The sequence below is a fragment of the Neltuma alba genome, unplaced genomic scaffold (assembly GCF_004799145.2).
Source record: "Neltuma alba isolate B1F8T4 unplaced genomic scaffold, ASM479914v2 tig00012743_pilon, whole genome shotgun sequence".
Classification (NCBI taxonomy): domain Eukaryota; kingdom Viridiplantae; phylum Streptophyta; class Magnoliopsida; order Fabales; family Fabaceae; genus Neltuma; species Neltuma alba.
The window spans coordinates 430336-450564 of NW_021637159.1; the positions used below are offsets into that span (position 1 = coordinate 430336).

Sequence of the window (20229 nt, forward strand, 5' to 3'; positions counted from 1 at the left end):
TATATGTAATTAATAGGAATGGCTTAGAAAAATTTATAAATTTTCTCCAACTAATTAATATAATTAATTTTGTTAAATTTACAATAGAAGTATCCTAAATTATAAAATAACTAAATAACAGAAATCAGGAAAAAAACTAAAATGACATAATTTCAAGGTGAGCAAAGAACCTAAAATAAATTAGGGACGATTTTTTTTTTGGTTTACCAGGACGACAATCGGGTTTTTTTTTTTTTGGTGACAGGACGACAATCTGGTTTTCAACCACAGACAATTTTCTTTGGAAATTATTGTCGCGACGTTCAGTCCTCACTCGTCACTTGCCTAAACTCCGATAGAACGGATTTCGTCAACTCCACCGGTGCCACGCACTTCTCCCCACCCTGTGCTCTGCGCATGCCGTTCTGACGGGAGCATGATCTCAGATTTTCCTTCTTCTTAGTCCGCCAACATAATCTGTTTCAGGCGCCAAATTTTTCTATCCCCTCTGGAACGAGCTGTCAATTATTTAGCCAAGGATGAACAGGTATGAGTTTCACCTTATGAGGATCGAGCCAACTCCGAGCCTTCTAGTTTTGCAGCAAATTTTGATTTAGTCGTCCCTTTACTGGTGGTTTACGGATGGGGCATTTTTTTTGCTCCTAAGTGCTAAATGGCACCTCCAACTTTATCTCCGACGGGACTTTCTTTCTTGAGTTGCATTATCTATCCTATGTTGGGTCTAACAGGATGCTTGCGAGGAAGCTTGTTACAAATATCTCTAGAATGAATGTGCCTAAGAAGTCCTTCTGCGCCGAGGCGGCGGAAGTTGCTGGTTCTCTGAGTGGGAAACTTTCCAAGGTAAGCAAATAACTATCTCTGACATCGGTCCTTCCTGTATTCTTTGATTTTGTTGTATTATTTGTTTGCACGATCACAGTTTAGAATGATTTGTTTTAATTGCATTTTACGAGCTTAAATTTACAAAATGCCATCATTGAGACGTGATAAGAACAATTAGTAGTAGTAGTTCGATAGATCAAATTGGCAATGATATTCTTTTCTAATTAATCTTGAGAAAAAACTTGGCCTCGTGGGATTAATTTCTATCAAAATCTGTTGACTCCCCATATGGATCATCTGTTTTAGAAAAAACGGGATATTGTTACTATATTGATAATTCAACATGCCCCAGTAAAAGTTGATTTCCAGCAGAGCGAGTAGCACTGCGGTTAATGACTCAACGATTGTGTGCTATAGTCTTATCTTATATAACAGGTAATAATTAGCGAGGGTAAGTCAGTCTAGATAATGGATATGAAGTAGTATTTTTTGCTTTTGGGATGCTGAAAATGGTTTTACATGGAAGTTGTAATTTCATGTAGTTACGGTGGCTAGTCCGTCCTCATTGTGTCAATGTAATGAATTCTTAGTTCTAACATTGTGTACTATTTTGAGTTTTCCTTTTCCCTTTTTCTTCCTATCCGTTATTATCTCTTAATTATGGATGGTAGAACACAAGGGATGGTAGAACATGCGTGTAGAGAATTGAAAGGTCACTTACCCTCTTCACATACTAGATAATGGGAGGTGCCGAAATTACAGCTTCTGATGATATAAATCCCTTCTTCACTATTTAAAGAGTCAGTTTTGTCAGCTGCCTTTTTCGCTCTGTTCACTGATGTAAAATGTATTTTAACATATTTATAACTGTCGGTTATTGCTGTCTCTCTGGTGCAGTTTATTTTTATAGTCTTTTTCATCTTCTTAATTTCTCTCATTTTAATAGATAAGTGAATGAAAATAGCACTTTTTAATTTTTGAAAATTTGTAGGAGCATGAGAAGAAGCAGACTATTGGCAATAATATTCAACAATATGATATTGCCATTGTTGGAGGAGGCATGGTTGGCATGGCTCTAGCTTGTTTCTTGGGTATGTAAAATTTTGTGTGTATAGTTGCTTTCCTTTTTTGTATTGCCCTATCTTTCTTTGACCGGCATATACTTTATGCTCAATTGCTTATGATTGGCTAGTATTCTAGGGAAAGAATGATTGCATCAAGTGGAACTTTGGCAAATATCTTTAGCTATTCAAACGAGGGAAGATATTTGCCTACTTGCTGATGCTTTGAGAGATAATTACTTCTGATCTGGTCCAAAACCAATAAATTTCCACACTTGGTCCAATTACTGTCTTTTGTTTTCCTTCTGCTTTTAGCAAGCCTGCCAATGACAAAGCAGTTAAATGTTGCTATTATTGATAGCAATCCAGCAGTGGGGAGTCGCTTATGCATCAACAAGGATGACCCCCCTGATCCAAGAGTTAGCACAGTAACTCCTGCAACTATATCCTTTCTCCGAGGTATCTAGTCATATTAAATCTGTTATAGTTGTGGTTTTCATTTTTGATTCTTCAAATTTCATGAGCTGCATGCATGAGTTCAGTAGAGCTCGGCTTTCTCCTTATGCTTCTATTACCTGGAAATTTTGGAGTGTGCGCTAATTGTATGCAAGTATAACCGATTGCTGTATCACCATTCTTGTTATCTACCACATGTTGATCATGCTCTAAATAAATGCTTGGCATTTTTTTGAGGTGTCATGTATGGGAAAAATATATTCACATTTTGCAGCTATCAGAAATCGTTTTTTGGCAAAATTAGTTTCTTTGCCCTGAGTTCTTAAAAGCAAGAGTTCTGAGGACTGGCCTAATCTGCAGAACTGGGTTGGTTGGAGCAGTTCATAGTTGAATTGGCTGGTTGGCATTGACTTTGCCTGGTTCTCTTCAATACTATTTGCATCTAAATTAAACCATATCACAAGATGCATGTTTTTCTGTTATGCAAGCAATGGCAAATCCTTCTTTATTGGAATGGAATTGGAGCATTAAAATTTCTAGAATTCATGCTTGTGTATGACGGATAAGAACTTGCGCTTTTCTCAGTGACTTTTAATAATTTGGCTATTTCCAGATGCTGGTGCTTGGCAATATGTTGAGCAAAGCAGACATGCTAGTTTTGATAAAATGCAGGTATATGTTTGCTCTGTGTTTGCCAGAGTTATCAATGTTATTTATTTTTATTGTATCATGGTCATGGACTGAAATATTGAGTATATTGTAGACATGCCTACAAACTATTAACTCATAATCAATGTTAACGTTATAAGTTATGAACAACGTAGACCATCTTGGGTTCAATGCCAATATATGGGGGCCACTCTAATTTTAAATATTTGAAATTAAGTTTTATCATCTCAGCAGTTATATATATATATATATATATATATATATATATATATATACAACCTAGTATATACTTAAATATCATATATTACTGTGACTGACTTTATTCTTGTCAAAATCATATTAAGAAATTTATATTATTTTTATTAATTATATATCATAGAAAGTTCACTATCTATTGTTGTTGCTGTAGGAATGATCATATAATATTAAATTTTATTTATTTATTTAGTATATTTCTGCCCTTTTGTGACAGGGTGCAATTGCACAGAGGGACAGGGTATTTATTGATTAACGATTAATGATTAGGGAAAAGGAATGGTATTCCAAGCTAGTTTCCATCATTAGATGAATAATTGATATCATGAATAAGAATTGATATTGCAGAATTACTTAACAAGATACTTCACTTTATTTTTTTAAACATAGAAAATAGCATAGTGATTTTCACTTCATTAACTATAACCATAAACTCACTATCAATTTGAAGGGAAAACAGGATTTGTGTCCAAGGATAACCATAAATTTACCTGGAAGTCTGGAATATAGCCTGAATTTTCTGGATGAAGGCTTCTCTCTTTCAATGTGCATTATATTTTTTATAGAATAATCCTTTTCTGGAATAAGTTTAGATTTGATGCATTCTTCTGTCTCTTTGCAGGTCTGGGATTATACTGGTTTAGGGTATACTAGATACGATGCAAGAGATGTAAATAAAGAAGTTTTAGGGTAGGGGGGGACATTTGTAAAGGTGAACATTCTTTATACATTAGCTGTTACTAAACACAAATTCTTTGTTCAGGTGCGTGGTGGAGAATAAAGTGCTTCATAATGCCTTATTATCACGTGTAGAGGTATAAAGCTGCACAATTATGGTTGTTACATGCTCTATACTGTTACGGAAATGTTCGCAATCAGAGGTTCTCTATGCTACGGGTTGTACAATTTGCACAAGCAATTTAGATACCTTAATTGGTACAGGCAGATTGTTACTAAAAGCATTATAAGTAGAGAACTGGTCATTTCATTCATGAGATTTATTATAAAAAGGGCTGCGTTATCATCTATATATTATGGTATTTGTTTCAGTAATTGTAGTTTGCGTAGAAATTCTTCTTTTATATTCTGTCTCTTTATTTGTGTCAATATGGGCTGAATTAATAGGTCTGGATAGTGAACTTGCTAGCGCCTGTGTAGAATGAAGACGTGCTGAGTCTTGGTGTTTTTGGAATCCTTTTTGTATGCTGCTTTGGTAGTTTAAGTAGGTGCTTTGGATGTTAGGATCCGAGTTACTTAGTCTAACTTTCTTTTGGCTTCTGCCTCAATATTTCCATCAAGAGTTTTTAGCGTTACGTTAAATCTGAATGAAATTGTTCCAACAAAAGTTTTATGGCACATCTGACCAAGAACAGTGAACTTCTTGACAGGCTACGGATTTTCAGAAAACAATCTTTCCATTGAGGTTAACTTCAATGACATTGCAACCAGGCTCAGCATCTACAGTGGTTGAGAATCTGTCATCGGAAGCATTATCTTCTGCTCGAAGGAATTTAGCAAAGCTGGAACTCAGTGATGGCAGTAGTATATATGCAAAGTTGGTGGTAATTTAAACTTCCATATAAATGTGTTAGATTCCAATAGAACATGTAGCATAATGATGCTAATTTTTGCATTGGATAGCAACTATCTGAGTTTGCCATGTCATATACATCATTTGGTGTCTGATCACATAGATGATAATGTTGCAGGTTGGAGCTGATGGGGGTAAATCACGTGTTAGGGAATTAGCAGGATTCAAAACGACTGAATGGAACTACTCACAGAATGCAATTATCTGTACGGTGGAGCATTCCATTGAAAACCAATGTGCATGGCAACGGTTTCTACCTTCTGGTCCAATCGCACTTTTGCCTATTGGTGACAAGTTTAGCAATATTGTTTGGACCATGAACCCATCAGAGTCAGACCACCGTAAATCAATGAATGATGATGATTTTGTGGAGGATGTCAACCGTGCTTTGGATTATGGCTATGGTCCTCATCCTAAATCAAGCTTAATAGAAACTGGCAACTTTTTCTCTTGGCTTAAAATGGATTCAACATTCTCAGCCAATCAGTTTTTTGAAATTCCTCCTAAAGTAGTGAAGTCAGCGTCTCAAAGAATGGTGTTTCCATTGTCCTTACGGCATGCGAACACCTATGCATCAAAGCGTGTGGTCCTAATTGGAGATGCAGCTCACACTGTCCATCCTCTTGCTGGTCAAGGAGTTAATTTAGGTTTTGGAGATGCATTTAGTCTTTCGAAAATAATTGCAGAAGCTATTGCTCTTGGCAATGACATTGGAGAGGTAGGTTATATTTCTGATTTCTTTTCCTGGATGATATATAAAATTATATGCATTTTGTCCTCAAAAAATAAATAATTACAATTGTCGTTGAGATGCTTCTTTTTATATGCATGGAACACCTACGCACTTTAGTCACATTGCTTATATATCTAATGGAAACTGGTTTTTTTTTTAATTAAAAAAAATGGAAAGTGGTTTCTTTTAAAAGGAAAGAGTGCAAGTTTGAAGGATTAGGTATCCTCCAAAACAATCTGCAAAAGAAAACAGACGGAGGAAAAAGATGTGTATTCACTATTCACAGAGCTCACGTATGCCTTTGCCAAACTATGAGGGAATCTTCTGCTTAAAGCTATTTCTTGAACTCTTAAGTTGCAATAATAGATTATGGTTTTACTGGTTGTCATGAGATCAAAACAGTTGTTCTGGTTACAGTTCAAGGAATTGTATCATGGAGTGAGTTCAATAGAAGGAATGAAAAACTTGTAGATGCAAATTTTCATATCATAGAGCAGTAATCAAAAGTAATGCCGGTGTTCTGGCCATAGAGGATGAGCGTCTGAAAAGTGGCTGAAATATAATTCCTGTGGTGTTATTTAACATTCACAAAAAATTGTGCACCCAATGTGTTTCATGTCCAATCACTTGATTGTGAGCACACCTTGTTGGTTTTCTTTGGCAGCATATTTTCCGTCTAGAAAAGTTTGATTTAGGTGCGCATTTGATAAAAATGTTCCCTGGTTGCAAGTTAAATATCTGAAAAATGTATCAAATTCATCGGTTCCTGGTTCCATGATCTGAAATATCAGCCAGTCATTGATCGTATACCTAAGAACCCTCACTATCCATTTCTTGAGGCGCGTTGATCAAGTATATTAATGGTATTATCATCTACTAAGTAGGAAATTTACTTAAAGGAATGTGTGATTGATTAATTGCTTTTCTTCACACTGGTAATTAGATCTATTCGCTGAACAGAATTGATTTTATGACGTGTTTAGAGTCGACTGTTGGATTTACTATAACCTGTAAATGCGTTAAGGTAATATGGGGTGGTCTTGCAGGTACATTTATTGAAGAAGTACGAAACAGAGAGGAAGCCAGCAAATATTATGATGATGGCGGTCCTTGAGGGCTTTCAAAAAGCTTACTCTATTGATTTTGGACCGTTGAATGTACTGCGAGCTGCGGCTTTCCACGGGGCGAACTATATATCACCACTCAAACGAAGTATCATTTCTTATGCTTCTGGGGACCAGAAACTGCCCCTTTTCACTTGAGAACATGGAACAGCCCGTCCACACTTTGGTTGTTTTCATGTTGATTAATTTTTCCATCCAAGATGGTCATAAGCATATTCCTTGAGATATAGGATGCGTTTATTTTGTTTGTATTGCATATCATACGCGTAATGTGCTAGGATATCACAATATCTGAATCTAGTTTCAGCTTGTATGGAAGAACGTATTGTGAATATGAGAATGGTGTAACATCCAAAATATCATCCAAACATGTAAACAGATGTATCGGTCTTATCTGAAATTACGTTGAATAAGTGCTAGTGATGAATTTCCACGCAGGATTTTTCTATCAAACTCTTCTCCCAAGCCTGAGCCTTTTTGTTTGTTTGTTTTTTTTTGCCGACTCCCAAGCTTGACCCTTGAGCCTTATTGAGGCGGTCAAACCTTAAGTAGTTGTGGAGGCAAGGAAAATGACCCATAAATACTTGTCACTCATTTTATACCTTTCCCCTGTTTTATTTAGCATTAAACGGAAAGCATTCTAAAAAAGTGTAACAACATTTATTGCTTAACTTATATGGTTATATGTGCATTCTGTTCGATATACACAATTGGGGGCCTTAAGGAGTTGGGTGGGAAAAAATCACAAAAATGTATCGCGTATTATTCTGGCCAACACCCGAGAAGATAATCTGTTGAGAACTTCGGGAAGAACTTTGGCAGAGATTCCCGGCAGCACTGGTACGAGTTCTTGAATAATCTGAGCAACATTCTGAGCCAATTGCCACCGACAAACAAAGATCAGATTAGATGACCATGCACATTACCGTTTAACCGAAATATAATAACACAAGCATAATCCAGAGAGGTGGACATCTAAGAAACAGACTAAACTAGACCAAGAAAAATGTCTCTTGGTAGTGGATTCTTCATTACCTGATTGGAGGTGCTTGATAATGAACTTCCTGCAGTCAAGAATTCCAGTATTCTCTGGACATTATTCAGTATGATTTCATCCTCTTCAGTTATGGTGGGTATTAGAGCTGAGGGCTTGAACGGGCCAACATCAGGTACCATACTGAAAACTGGGGTAGCATTCTGAATTCCTAATATTGACATTATTCTTACAAGTTGTTCCCTTGTAAGAGCATCAATACCCTTGACCACCTGCTTTCCATGAGCAGTAACGTGACAGTCAAATTGAGTGAGTAAAAAAATCATAATAATCAAGCGTTATAACAAATAAGGAAAAATACAGGGAATAGGGGGTATTTACAATAGGAAGTTAAGTTAAAACATTATCAGAGATTATGGAACAAATAATTCGGGACTATTTATGGTAAAGGGGATCTAGGAGCAGGAGATACAAGATGGATGTTAAAGCCTATGTTTAAATCTGACATTGTAGCCTACACAACTATCTTGTACTGATATAACAAAAGCAAGCTCCCATGCGAGCACATTCACACGTTCTCTGGTCATGTGAATTTCTTAAAAAAATTCTTCGAAGTGCTATTCATTCCTAATATTTATATCTGCTCACAGGATAAGGTAAAATGAAAAAAGAGAGGCTCTTTTTCATGCATCATGAGATCTACAACGCGCACATACATTCACCTGATATGTATTATAAAAGATATATGAATCAGCACTTCTATACAATACCTCATCCAGAAGAAATTCTCGGAAAAAATTGCCCCTATCAGACAGCAAAAATGCTAAAGCTGCCCTTGTTTGCACTGGCTGCTGTGATTGGGGGACAACAGACTGGAATCCTGGCACAACAGACTGGAATCCAGGCAAGAGATACTGTGTCTGACCAGGAAGAATTCCAAGCTCAGCCATATTTCCGTTCAGACTCTCTCCACCTCCACTTTTTGCTGCAGTAATAAAGTTCTCAAAGGCTTGCATGATATCAATAAATCTTTCAGCATCAAAAACTCCAGATTTCCCATATATAGTGTAATGCAGAGCATTCCGCAGCCGAGGGGATTCATCCGTTAGGAGCCTCTATCAGTGAATGTAATGAAAACCAAGCTTAGATTACTCAGAAAAATCTTAATAGCAAACATAAACATTATCCAGTTACAATGTGGTGATCTACAATGCTCTTAGGTTTGTGCACATTTTTCAAGCACTCTAGGTTGTTTTACGAGAACCTTAAAACAATAATCAATGGCATAAGCCCACATACAACTGATACAAGCCATGTAGCTTTAGTACACCAAAAGAAAAGAAAACCATAAAATCTTATACCTGAGCAATATATGGATAGGCCTCATCAACAATGGCAAACTCAGCATTCCCAACCAGAGCTATCCCTTCCAGAACCCCAATGGCCCTAATTATAAGAGCAAAGTATGGGGGTATTCTAAAAGGATAATCAAATGTAATTTGTGCCAAATCTGCTGCCAATTCCTGGAAGTTGATATTTTTTGCTCCTCCACCTTCAAGTGCCTGATCAAATACTTTAGCCAGAACTGGCAAGATAGGCTCTAAATTGACACCATCTGGAATGAAATCAAGTTTAACAAAGTCTTTAACAATGGCTGGATAATCCCGATGGATGAGATGAGCAATTGCTTCAATCATCCCATACTTTTGATCATCAGTCAATTTCGTAACAAGCCCTGGTAGCAGCAAAAGACTTCCAAAATCAGTCTAAATTATTAGGAAATAAAATCAAATTTTTAAAGCAACACGAAAAGGACTTGACAAAATGGTTTGTTGTGGACATAAGGTGCATTAAAATAAGACTAATTCGCTATCACATGTGCAAAAAGGAAAGAAAGCTAGTCTAGCAGCTTTGCAACAAGAAACATGCAAAGCCCAAAACAATATTTCATTCCATGTACAGTACACGTACTAGTAGTGCTGCAAATTCAAATCCCAGTAAAATATTCTGCTTGTTAGTGTCACAATCCTCATGGACAATGCTTGGGGGAAAAAAATGTTTACCCTATGCAAGAAAAGGTGCCTTCAGATGCAGAGCATGATTTCATCATAGGAAGAAAAATGGTAATATGATTGATAAAAGTAAAAGAAAAAATCAACAGCAACTTATAAGGTAACCTCCTCATACATTAACCTATGAAGAAAAGGAGGGTACATTCCTTAGAGTATTTTATTAAACACTCACTCAGATGCATCATAGAGAACCAAAGCCTAAAAGTAAATGAAATAGGTATACATAATACTACTCATGATGCAGAAAGATAAACAATATAATATTCCACTATATGCTGACAATATTTAAGTTTACCGAAGTCAAGTATGGCAAGTTTCCCATCTGGCGTACGGATCAAGTTCCCCGGATGTGGATCAGCATGGAAAAATCCAGTGTCAAGCAGCTGGTAAAAAATTAAAATAAATCAATACAACAATAAGTTGGCAAGAACTTAACTTGAAGCACATGAATAAAAATCAGATGCCTTCAGTCCAATGTTTCAGGATGCAATGTATTTCTATATCTAACAATGGCCTTTTAATATATAGAAGCTCTTTAATAAACTATGTTATTGCAAGTCCAGAGGCCCAGATACATAAGACAGATGGTAAGAAATGAATATACACAAAAGTGGTCGCCCTTGAAATCTAGTGCCATCTAAAAGATTTCAAAAGAAAGCATAAAAAATTACCTGTTTCAGGTAGCAGATAACTCCAACGTTAACGAGTTCTCCAACATCACTTTCTGTGCTCTGTGACAGCTTCTCTCCCTCAACCCATTCTGTGGTAAGAACCCTCCTGGATGTATATTTAGTGTATGTTTTTGGTATGACAACCTATAACTCAAACTGTCAGAGGAAGTATGCGAATTCTCAAGGATCTAGTGACTATTATCATACTATTGTTGTCAATTGTGGTAAAACTAACCATACTTTGTGCATAATAAAATGGAAACCAAAATAAAATATCTAGATTAGAAGTGATCAGGCTCACCTGAGGTAGGTCTTTCTTCATCATTTCAGCAAAACGGTTCCCATTTTCACCTTCATTAACATAGTCTAACTCCTCAAAGAAGCGAGCCGCCCACTCATCAACCAAGCCAACCACATCTAAAGAGACCTGAAAATATACAGATAGAAAGCAACTGGGTTGAGAGGAAGACATTGAAAATTAATGATTAATGTTTTTATCAACAACCAATGTTGTCGCTTCAAGAAATCAAGATCCAAATTCAATTTAACATAAAGATAAGGCGCCAATTTATCTTTGCAAGAATTTAACTAACCTGAGGAAACCTCCGAAGAAACAAACCCAGGTTCCTAATAATGAACAAATCGACTGTAACAGTTTCAAGAACAAAAGGCCTCTGAACTTTAACAGCTACCAAATCTCCATTTTCCTTTAGACGGCCCTTGTATACTTGTCCAAGAGATGCTGTGTATATTTGCATAAAAATTAATACTTGCTTATTGATTAACTCAATAAACCTTGCAAAGAGAGGCTATACTTTTCTACTAAGAATCTACTATATCTAACTGATTGTCTCGAGAGCTACCAGCAGCAATGGGAGAGGATGAAAGTTCAGAATAGATGTTTTGCCAGGGTTGACCAAGTTCCTCTTGAATTAAAGCCATTGCTATATCATCTGGAAATGAAGGAACCTACAAAAGAAAAAGAATAACATCAGAAGCCATTGTCAAAATATTGGACACTGTAATATAATCATTTAACTCCAAAATTCACGCATGCTTCATGAGATCTTGTTTCTTTCTTTCTTTTTTGGTGAAATGAAATCTTGGATCTAACTGAATAAGATAGCACAGATTTTTAAAGTTGCTTGAGAAGTTAGGATCATAAACCAAAGAGAGGTTCGTCTTTCTTAATTTAAGCCCAATTTATGTTTCTACAGTGGCTTTGAGTAAAGAATACACAGAACTTGACTAATAAAGCTTCTTTTTAACTTTTTAGGGTATACCATTTTTGTCTGCATGCGGACTATGAAGAAAGTTGGATCAAATTCAAATGTAACAAGACCAAATGCAGGAGAGAGAGCAAGAGAGAAGGGGGCATGGAAGGAGCACCAGCGTTACCTTATCACAAAGCTTTTGCAACTCCGTCATTGCAACAGGTGACAGTATATCAGGTCGAATGCTCAATGCTTGACCAAGTTTTATATAAGCTGGACCCAAAGATGTTACAATTTCCCGCAATTCAATGGCTCGAGCAACTTCATTCTGGTTATGGAAATGGTAAATCAGAATAGCCACCACATGATAGAGAAAAATGCAATTTATATCATGGCTATGAGATGTAAGGAAACTGGTGCAGTGGTATATGACCATGGTTATTAGTAATTACCCAAGAACTAGTTTGTAATAAACCTAACCGAACCAGCTGGTGCACCCAATTCTAAGTAATCATGAATTATGTGAGGAAGGGACCATTTCATTCTCAAAGCTTAGTCAGGTAGAAGCACACGCATGAATGCTTTTATTAACTTATCTAACACGCACCCACGCAGACTGCCCAAAGTGGAAAAACAAAAACAAAAGAACTTGCCTAAGAAGTTCTACATGTACATCTTACTCTCGTGAATGTACCTATCAAGGAACTAGGGAAGTGGATTCAGTAGACCAGGTAGTGCCACACATTACCAACCTCCTGGCCTCTTCTCAAGCAGTTTAACAAGAAAAAGCAACAGTAACAAAACCTACTTTTCTTTCCTTCCCCTTGTAGTTTTATTTCCATCCCCAGTATTCTTTCCATAACTTGCTAACAAGTGACTTCCTTCAGAACTAAAGCTAGTTACAAATTCTACCGTATCAATAGAACTCAAATAGAAGTGGCATGAGAATGCATCAACAGCTCAGATGCTAGATAGCATGACAGAGAAACTCACCTCCTTAACCTTCTTGTTAACCACATCCCAGAGAAGTCTTGAAAGAAACCCCCCAGCAACAGATAACAACTGGACAATGCGTGTTGCTACAGCACGCGGCCGTTTTCCCCAATATGCGGAAATGCTGGCAGGATCATAAACCAAGGGCAAGAACTCACTACTTTCATCAACCTAAAGAAACATGAAATGCCAAATAATATCATAAAAAGTCTGGCATTATTCTCTTTTAAAAAATTAATAAAGATCCAGTACAATGATAAACAGCAAATGGGAAGATCCCTTGAGGAAAGAGAAAAAATTACATATAAGATCGGAGAGCTAAAATTAAATGCAAATCATGCGCCCAAGAGACGAGAGAAGTGTTGGATTCCTATGTTAGCTAGTTTTATACAAGATATCCATTTAATTAACCAAATTTAAGCCAACACAAAGTGCTACCTTAAACATTTCAGGATTTTACCCTGCACTGTCTTCTATACAATTTCCAGCTTTCAGGATTTATTCTATTTGTGAATAAATCTAACCGTTTCTCTTTTCAAATGTGCACAAGTCACAATTCGATTGTATATGAATTGCAGACTGATAGTTTCAATTTATTTTTCCCCGCGTAAGTTACCACAATGGCTTTCATTTGCAACAAAATTACAAGCTCAGACTCACAACAAGTAGCTGTACAAATATAGAAGCCTCGGAAATATCACTCAGTAGTTAGAACGAGGTATCATAATTAGTTTAGTAGAGTTAGACATAGCATTAGTGACTGTAAATACCTCAACAAGACGAAGCTGGACGTCATCCTCAGCAAACAATGAATCTCTTAAATTTTGTCCTCGAAGGCCTCTCATGAGTGATGCCAACTGCTCGTTCTCTTCCATTTGTGCCCTGACCCTTTTAATCTCCTGAGAAACATCGCCAATTTTCTGCCAGTTGCAGTAGTTAGTTCAGGTCAAATCCAATACTGACTAAATAGAAACATCGCCAATTTTCTGCTGGTTGCAACAGTTAGCTCAGGTTAAATCCAATACTAAGTATAAACCAAAACATGGGAAATCAGACCATCGATTCGACCAACCGATAAGGCAAGAACTTTAAAAACAACCCCAAGAAAGTTTAAAATAGCAGAGGAAATCTTATTAAAAAAAGCGTGGTAAAGTATCTGAGAATGATAGCTGTCTTCCTGATCAAATAAATATGAATTTAAAGAAGAAGGAGGAAAGGAAGGGAGATGACAAGCCACAACATCAAAAATAGCATAGAAACACGATCATTTTTATCAACAGATAGAGGCACTAAAACTTCATAAGCTAAGAAGCCAATCTATTATCATGTCCCAAAGCAAATGATTGCAGAAGCCTAACTAAAAATATATACACACCACTACGAAGTGGCTTAAAGAAGTATATTGCAATTCCCCGTGAATTGAATCTAGAGTGCTCTTAAGCGACTAAACCTAGAAGTTGCTAAATTTACTCACAAGTGTGAATATGGTGACATTCCAGAGAGCAATATCTACCCAAGGAAGAAGTCAAGTTCAGGGTCTGATAAGTTACCGTAGAGACACCATTGACGGATTTTGGCGGCGAAGACCTGGATGAGCCATTGACATTACTTGCTGGAGGAGACGAAGTCCGCGTGGGTCTGGGTTCCGCAGAAACCGCGGTAACCCGACTGAGCCGCCGGCGAAACCGAACCTTGTTCCTGCTAATTGAGAGTTGAGAAGGAGACCGGCGACGAAAGGGATCGATTCCGCAGTAGACGAGCTGTGAAGCCGCGTCCATGGCGGAACTGTACAACCTTTTTTTTCCTGGAGAGCGAAAGTTTGGAAAATCTCCAGAGGGGAGTAGAATTTGATAGTGGTGGTATGGGTGGTGGACCAGTGAAAGTGGTAAGAAAGCGGCACCCAGTTTTCCGTTTTGGTCAATACGAATTACGAAGGGTGGTCGTTAAAGGGATACGTGGCTAATAAGGAGCTGAGGAAAATTGGCTTGTTTATATTTTCTTTTGATTTGATACATGCATTATTATATTTTGGGCGAAATGGGCGCGTCCTTGAAATAACGAGTGGGAGGCATGGAATGCCAAAACACGACAAGATTGCTTCTGGTGGCATATTTTCGCTGACCACTCGTTACATGAACGAACTGTGATTCGTCCACATCATGCCACTTAAAAATCACTCGTGATATTTTAAATCTTTAAATAATGTTGGGCTGAAATCTTTTTCAACTCCGCTGATCAGAATTAGGTGAGATTTTATTGCACATCAATAACATTGAGCTAATAAAGGGCAGTACCAGTGTACCACAAAATGCTCCTCTAATTTTATTTACAAATTACTTTCACAGGTTAGCGCGGATCACCGAAGGCCTTGGCCATGCTGTTTTTTTCGAAAGACTTTAAAACCACTCGGCTTATAATTCCCTTCCCTCTGTTTTTTTTTTGTTTGACGCAATAACAACTTATTTCATAAATAACTAGATTTATCTTCGGTGCGTTGGACGGAAAGTGATATTCTGAGAAGTATTAATCAAACAGGAGCTTTATGGTTACCTTGACGCAATAACAACTCCTAAGTCATCTTTTTTGACACAATGACAACTTATTTCTGAAAAATGGCAAATAAACTTTATAATCCTACTCTTAATATGAGAATCTTGTTGGTGATGATCTATAAATACTTTTATAAATACTTTCTGAATTTGGAGGCATATTTTGGTCCTGATGAATCCTCTAAATCTTTGTATTAAAAAAATTTAAAAAATGACAACTGCTTTGTGAAGAGAACTCAGAACTAAATAATAAAATATCCTTAAAAAATGATGACTTTGCTTTTTATTATTAAAAATTCCAAAATTAATAACTATGTGCCCTCCACACAGTCAATTTCAAGATTTGAGTCACTATTCATTATATGCTAAACTAGAACTAAACTAATATACTCTCAAAATACTAAGAACTTTACTTTTTGGAGAATCAAAAATTGCTGAATCAAATCCCAATTTAGCCGCTCTTTTTTTAAACAATTCATCAATTGCTGAAAGCTCTAAGAGCCTGTTTGGCTCAGCAATTGAAGGTTCATAAGTTATTTATTTTTACCAGAAGCATATTTGAAAAATTAGAGTTTGTTTGGCTGAGCTTTTGGCCCTTCCTACTCATGAGCCAAAAGTGGGATTGAAAAGTATGATTTTCCTTAGCTCATTTGAGGTGCTTTTGAAATGACATATGATTGGTGGACCATTAAGGTAATGGTTATTTGTTAGATCATTTTTCTCTCACTCGTCTCTCATTATTCTCTCAAATCGCTCGTTCTCTCCCACGCTCATTATTTTCTACCACGAGACATCACAGCTCCATCGCTTCTTCACTATTAGTTCTGTCTCATACCGGGTCATTTCGTTTTCTTACTTCTTCATCTCTGCTCCTTTCTTCTTCCTTTTTACAAGCGAGACTTATTAAATTCATTGTATTCCTTTATTGAATCATTTTTCATTGTTTAATAAAAGTTATATTCATTTTGATAATTTTATAAACTAAATTTACTTGTATTCAATCATAATATAAATATCTTTTTGCCCAACTTAACTCTTATAAACTAACTTTTATAAAATTCAACCCAAACACTCTGTTTGATTTAACGGAGGGGAGGGAAGGAGGGATTTTAATGAAGGTGAGGGGAGGAGAGGAAAAAAAAGGGTAGCTAAAGAGGAGAGGGCATAGAGGAGGAAGTAAGGGGAGAGATTTTAACAAAGAGGAGGAGAAATGAGGAATTTTAATGATATCTTGTTTGGTTCAGAAGGGGAAGGAAGGGGAGCTAATAAAAAATTAATTATTCTAACCTTGTACAATTAAGATGAGAGATTTTAATGATACCTTATTCTATCAAAATATAAATATGTATAATGCAATCTGCCAAATTTAATAAAAAATTATTAAACTTGCATAAAAATTACAATCACAAATTATATACTAGTTTTGTTCAGAATAACAATAATTATAATATTTTTAATTAAACCAACCTTCTTTAAAAACCAAATTAAAAAGTTAGATTGAACTTGTCTACTAGTATAAATTGCAATTAAAGTAAACATCCACATTTCCAAAATAAAAAGACCCATGTGAAAAAGATGCATGGGTGAATATATCATCTATATTAAAAATCAAAAGGATAAGAAAAGAATAAAAATATTTTATTCAGGTTAATTTTAAAATATAAAATTTTATCTCTCATCTTTCTTTCAAAACTCACTTTTGGAAGAGAGGATGGAAGGAAAAGGAAGGGGATTAGAGCCCCTCGCTTTTTAAAAAAATATACCAGCCAAATAAGGGGCTCACCTCCCCTCCTTAAAAAATATACCAACCAAATGAGGGGAAGGGAGTTACCTCCAAAAATCAAATTCAAATTGAAAATAAGTTATTTTTCTTATCCTTAATCCAAATGGATCTTTAATGACTCTGACCAGTGACCATGGAGGAAGATTATTTATTTTGAAAAAAGAAGAAGGTAAAAGTATGCTCAAAATTTTAATTTGATTAAAGTCTTTCAAGATCTAAATATGTTTTTTTCTCGTTTCCCGAGGCTTTATTGGCATTTAAACATTTTCATGGGACGACTTAACATCATTATCATATTAAATGAAGATATTAAAACTATATGTGTCTCTCATTTAAAATTAAAATTAGATGGAGGAGGAACAAAAATCTTACAGGAACAAAAATCTTATAGGTTCTTTTGTTTGAAGATATTAAAGCTATATGTATCTCAGTTGATGACAGGTTGTTTTGATTGACTAAAAATGATGCGAGGGCCTATGAACACGAGACGACGTTGATCTAACTTTCAAACCGTTTGCGATTTTGATATAGGTGTTTATCATTCAAAATGTCCACACAATTCTCAGATTAACCGTAAAAAGAAATCTGTTAATAATTGGATTCTTGTTGATCATTTAAAAATAAAAGATTTCAAATAATTTTATGAAAAAGCACTATCTATAAAAATGCCCGGCCTATAAAATTGACAGCCAAAATATCTTTAAAATCAAAATCTCCCCCAATAGTTATAAAACTAAATCACTACGACCTTTTTCGCCTGAAAATAAATATTACGGCTACTACCATCATTAGTATACATTTTTCATGCTTTAAAATTTAGGTTTGTTGATGTTGTGATGATATTTTCTCTAATGATAAGCTTGAAATGCCTTTGTTATATTAATGAGACTATATTAGGTCGCACGCTTTTTTTTTTTCCCCCTAAAGGAGCATTAGTTTTAAAGATTAGTGACTATCATTTTTTTTTGGCCAATCAATTTTTTAAATTTTGAATTGGTTGAACGTGATTTTCTCTCTGCATATACATATCTCTAAATAAAGTAATTAGCAAAAATTTTGGGGGGGGGGGAGCTTATAGAGCAGGAAGGTATACCGATTAGCATAGAAAAGAAGAGAGAAAGCCAACAACAAAAGATCATATTCCACAGAAGTTGCAAATAAACGGCAGCACAAACGTATGTGTAAGGGACAAAAATGAATGTAATGGGTCTGAATGGGATAGTTGGGGAAGAAACAAGAAGCAACACTAGCCAGTAGGATCAACTTATGCAGCTGAAGCCACGACAAACAGACATAAAAATGATAAAAAATAAGGCAATTACAATACCAAAAACAATCAACTTCATCTTCATGTTCTGAATCCACATTTTCCTCTTCACCTTTGTGCCCTGCGTTTTAAAATCCTGTGCCTGCACGTATTCACCAACATTAACAAATCCATGAAATCATTCATTAGTATTGAATATGATTGGAATAAACTTTTTTCAAATAAAAGAATCTTTTTATCTTGAATCTGTTTTCCAAATTCGTGTGATTAAGTACGAATAAAGAATTGAAAATGGCTATATACGCTTTAATGCACGAGCAAACCTGTGAACGGAGGTTTTCAGTCTTATCCACTAGCAATTCAATCTTCTCTCCACGATCAAGAACCTGTGAAAAGAAATCTCTTGATCTGAGACACTGTACGATGACGATGCATAAAATATTTAGAGCATGGGAACTAATTGATTGAGGATGTTAATTATTGCCTTCTCAATGTTCTCCATCATGACACCCTTGACTTCAGAAACTTGAGCCTTCACTTTGGCAAGTTTGCTAATCTCTTCAGGATGATCCACACAGTATTGCATTTGCTCTTTTAACTTAGGCCTACAAATTATAAGACATCAACTCTCTTCTAATTAACGGCCTTAAACAATAATTAATGGAGATTTATTGAACTTAATCAGTGATAATTGATATACCCAAATTCTTTGTTGAGGGCACGAGCTGAAGCAGTGGCTGCTTTACCTCCGCCATACTTTTTGGAGAATTCTTCTTTGATGCGCTCAAGAAACGCAATGGGAATCTGCCTTCCCGCAGATTCAACCGCCACCACACAATAGGCTACCACATTAACAGCAAGTCAATCATCGTTTTTATCACTTTTCGATGCCACCAAGGTACATTTCAAATCATTCATCTTTTATTCCTTGCTTTTCTAACACATATCACAACGAATAGCTTATGCATTCTTCGTCAATGACTTTTTTCCATTGTGTACATTAAATAAACTAATCCTCTTAGGTTTCCTTACTTCTCGTGAAATTCAATCTGTGTGTACAGAACTTTCCAAAACATACGAAATTTATAGCATTAATGGCTCATAATAAGGAAAAAAATTATGATTACCATAATGCATGAGGAATCAAAACATGTCTATTTAATGGCTCATAATAAGGAAAAATATTATGATTACCATAATGCATGAGGAATCAAAACATGTCTATACTCAGTTTCAACAAGATAAGTATGTTTCACATATATTTCAATCAGTAGTGAGAGAAAACAGCGGAATTTCGATCAAGCAAAGGCAATTTTTGTCTCTAAAATCTCACTTCGTATTCCAATTCCATTATTTTTCAGACACTTTTTAGTTAACGCATGCACGATTATCAGAAGCATCAGCCAAATTAGCCAAATATTTAACTTAAGAATACAAAGAATCAGATGAAACCACATCCATGCATGTTCAAAGGATCAGCCATTCATATATTCATATATATGCCTCAGCCGAAAGCAAATCACCCCGAAGAGGAAAAGGGAAAATGAGAGATCTTAATAAAAAGATCACCTCCACGAGGGGGGGGGGGGAACCATTTTTGATAATTATGAAGATTCCAAATATGAAGGCAACGTACTGAAGCCATTCTCGACGAGATAATTGAAAGTGTGACCATCGCAATTGTAAGTGAATCTGTTATTGGAAGAAGGAAGCTTCTGGAGGCATTGAGAGGCGATAGTCGTGAAGTTTCCGGTGAATTCAGTGTACTCTGCGAGAACCACGGTGCCTCGAGCAACGAAGCTGTAGATCAGAGATTTTTGTCCCATATCTTCAAAAACCCCAACCCCGAACCAACGAATCCCAGAATTTTACAGAGTCGATCGATCGGAAAGCAGAAGAACGACAGAGAGAGAGAGAGAGAGAGGGATAATGGACAGAGATTTTCGTTCTTTGCATGGATGAGCAAATTATGTTT

At 36.1% G+C, this 20229-nt stretch overlaps 3 protein-coding genes across 3 annotated transcripts; 1 reads left to right on the plus strand and 2 right to left on the minus strand.

The window, feature by feature from the left end:
- Positions 1-312: 312 nt before the first annotated feature.
- On the plus strand, positions 313-6938 carry LOC114730572 (ubiquinone biosynthesis monooxygenase COQ6, mitochondrial). Its single transcript, XM_028917666.1, has 10 exons — positions 313-526; positions 729-840; positions 1814-1913; positions 2199-2342; positions 2953-3011; positions 3886-3953; positions 4027-4078; positions 4652-4825; positions 4973-5572; positions 6634-6938. The coding sequence occupies exons 1-10, from the start codon at positions 519-521 to the stop codon at positions 6847-6849; spliced, it is 1533 nt and encodes a 510-aa protein (XP_028773499.1). The 5' UTR covers positions 313-518; the 3' UTR covers positions 6850-6938.
- A 411-nt stretch (positions 6939-7349) lies between these two features.
- On the minus strand, positions 7350-14525 carry LOC114730533 (uncharacterized protein sll0005). Its single transcript, XM_028917616.1, has 13 exons — positions 14206-14525; positions 13426-13575; positions 12656-12826; positions 11847-11990; positions 11312-11417; positions 11042-11190; positions 10750-10875; positions 10449-10592; positions 10073-10160; positions 9067-9440; positions 8476-8820; positions 7747-7977; positions 7350-7582 (listed from the first exon to the last, which is right to left on the minus strand). The coding sequence occupies exons 1-13, from the start codon at positions 14431-14433 to the stop codon at positions 7454-7456; spliced, it is 2385 nt and encodes a 794-aa protein (XP_028773449.1). The 5' UTR covers positions 14434-14525; the 3' UTR covers positions 7350-7453.
- A 3681-nt stretch (positions 14526-18206) lies between these two features.
- LOC114730534 (putative vesicle-associated membrane protein 726) lies at positions 18207-20080 on the minus strand. Its single transcript, XM_028917617.1, has 5 exons — positions 19891-20080; positions 18955-19096; positions 18739-18859; positions 18578-18640; positions 18207-18396 (listed from the first exon to the last, which is right to left on the minus strand). Exons 1-5 carry the CDS (start codon positions 20078-20080, stop codon positions 18247-18249), a joined length of 666 nt encoding a protein of 221 aa, XP_028773450.1. The 3' UTR covers positions 18207-18246.
- Between the last annotated feature and the right edge of the window lie 149 nt (positions 20081-20229).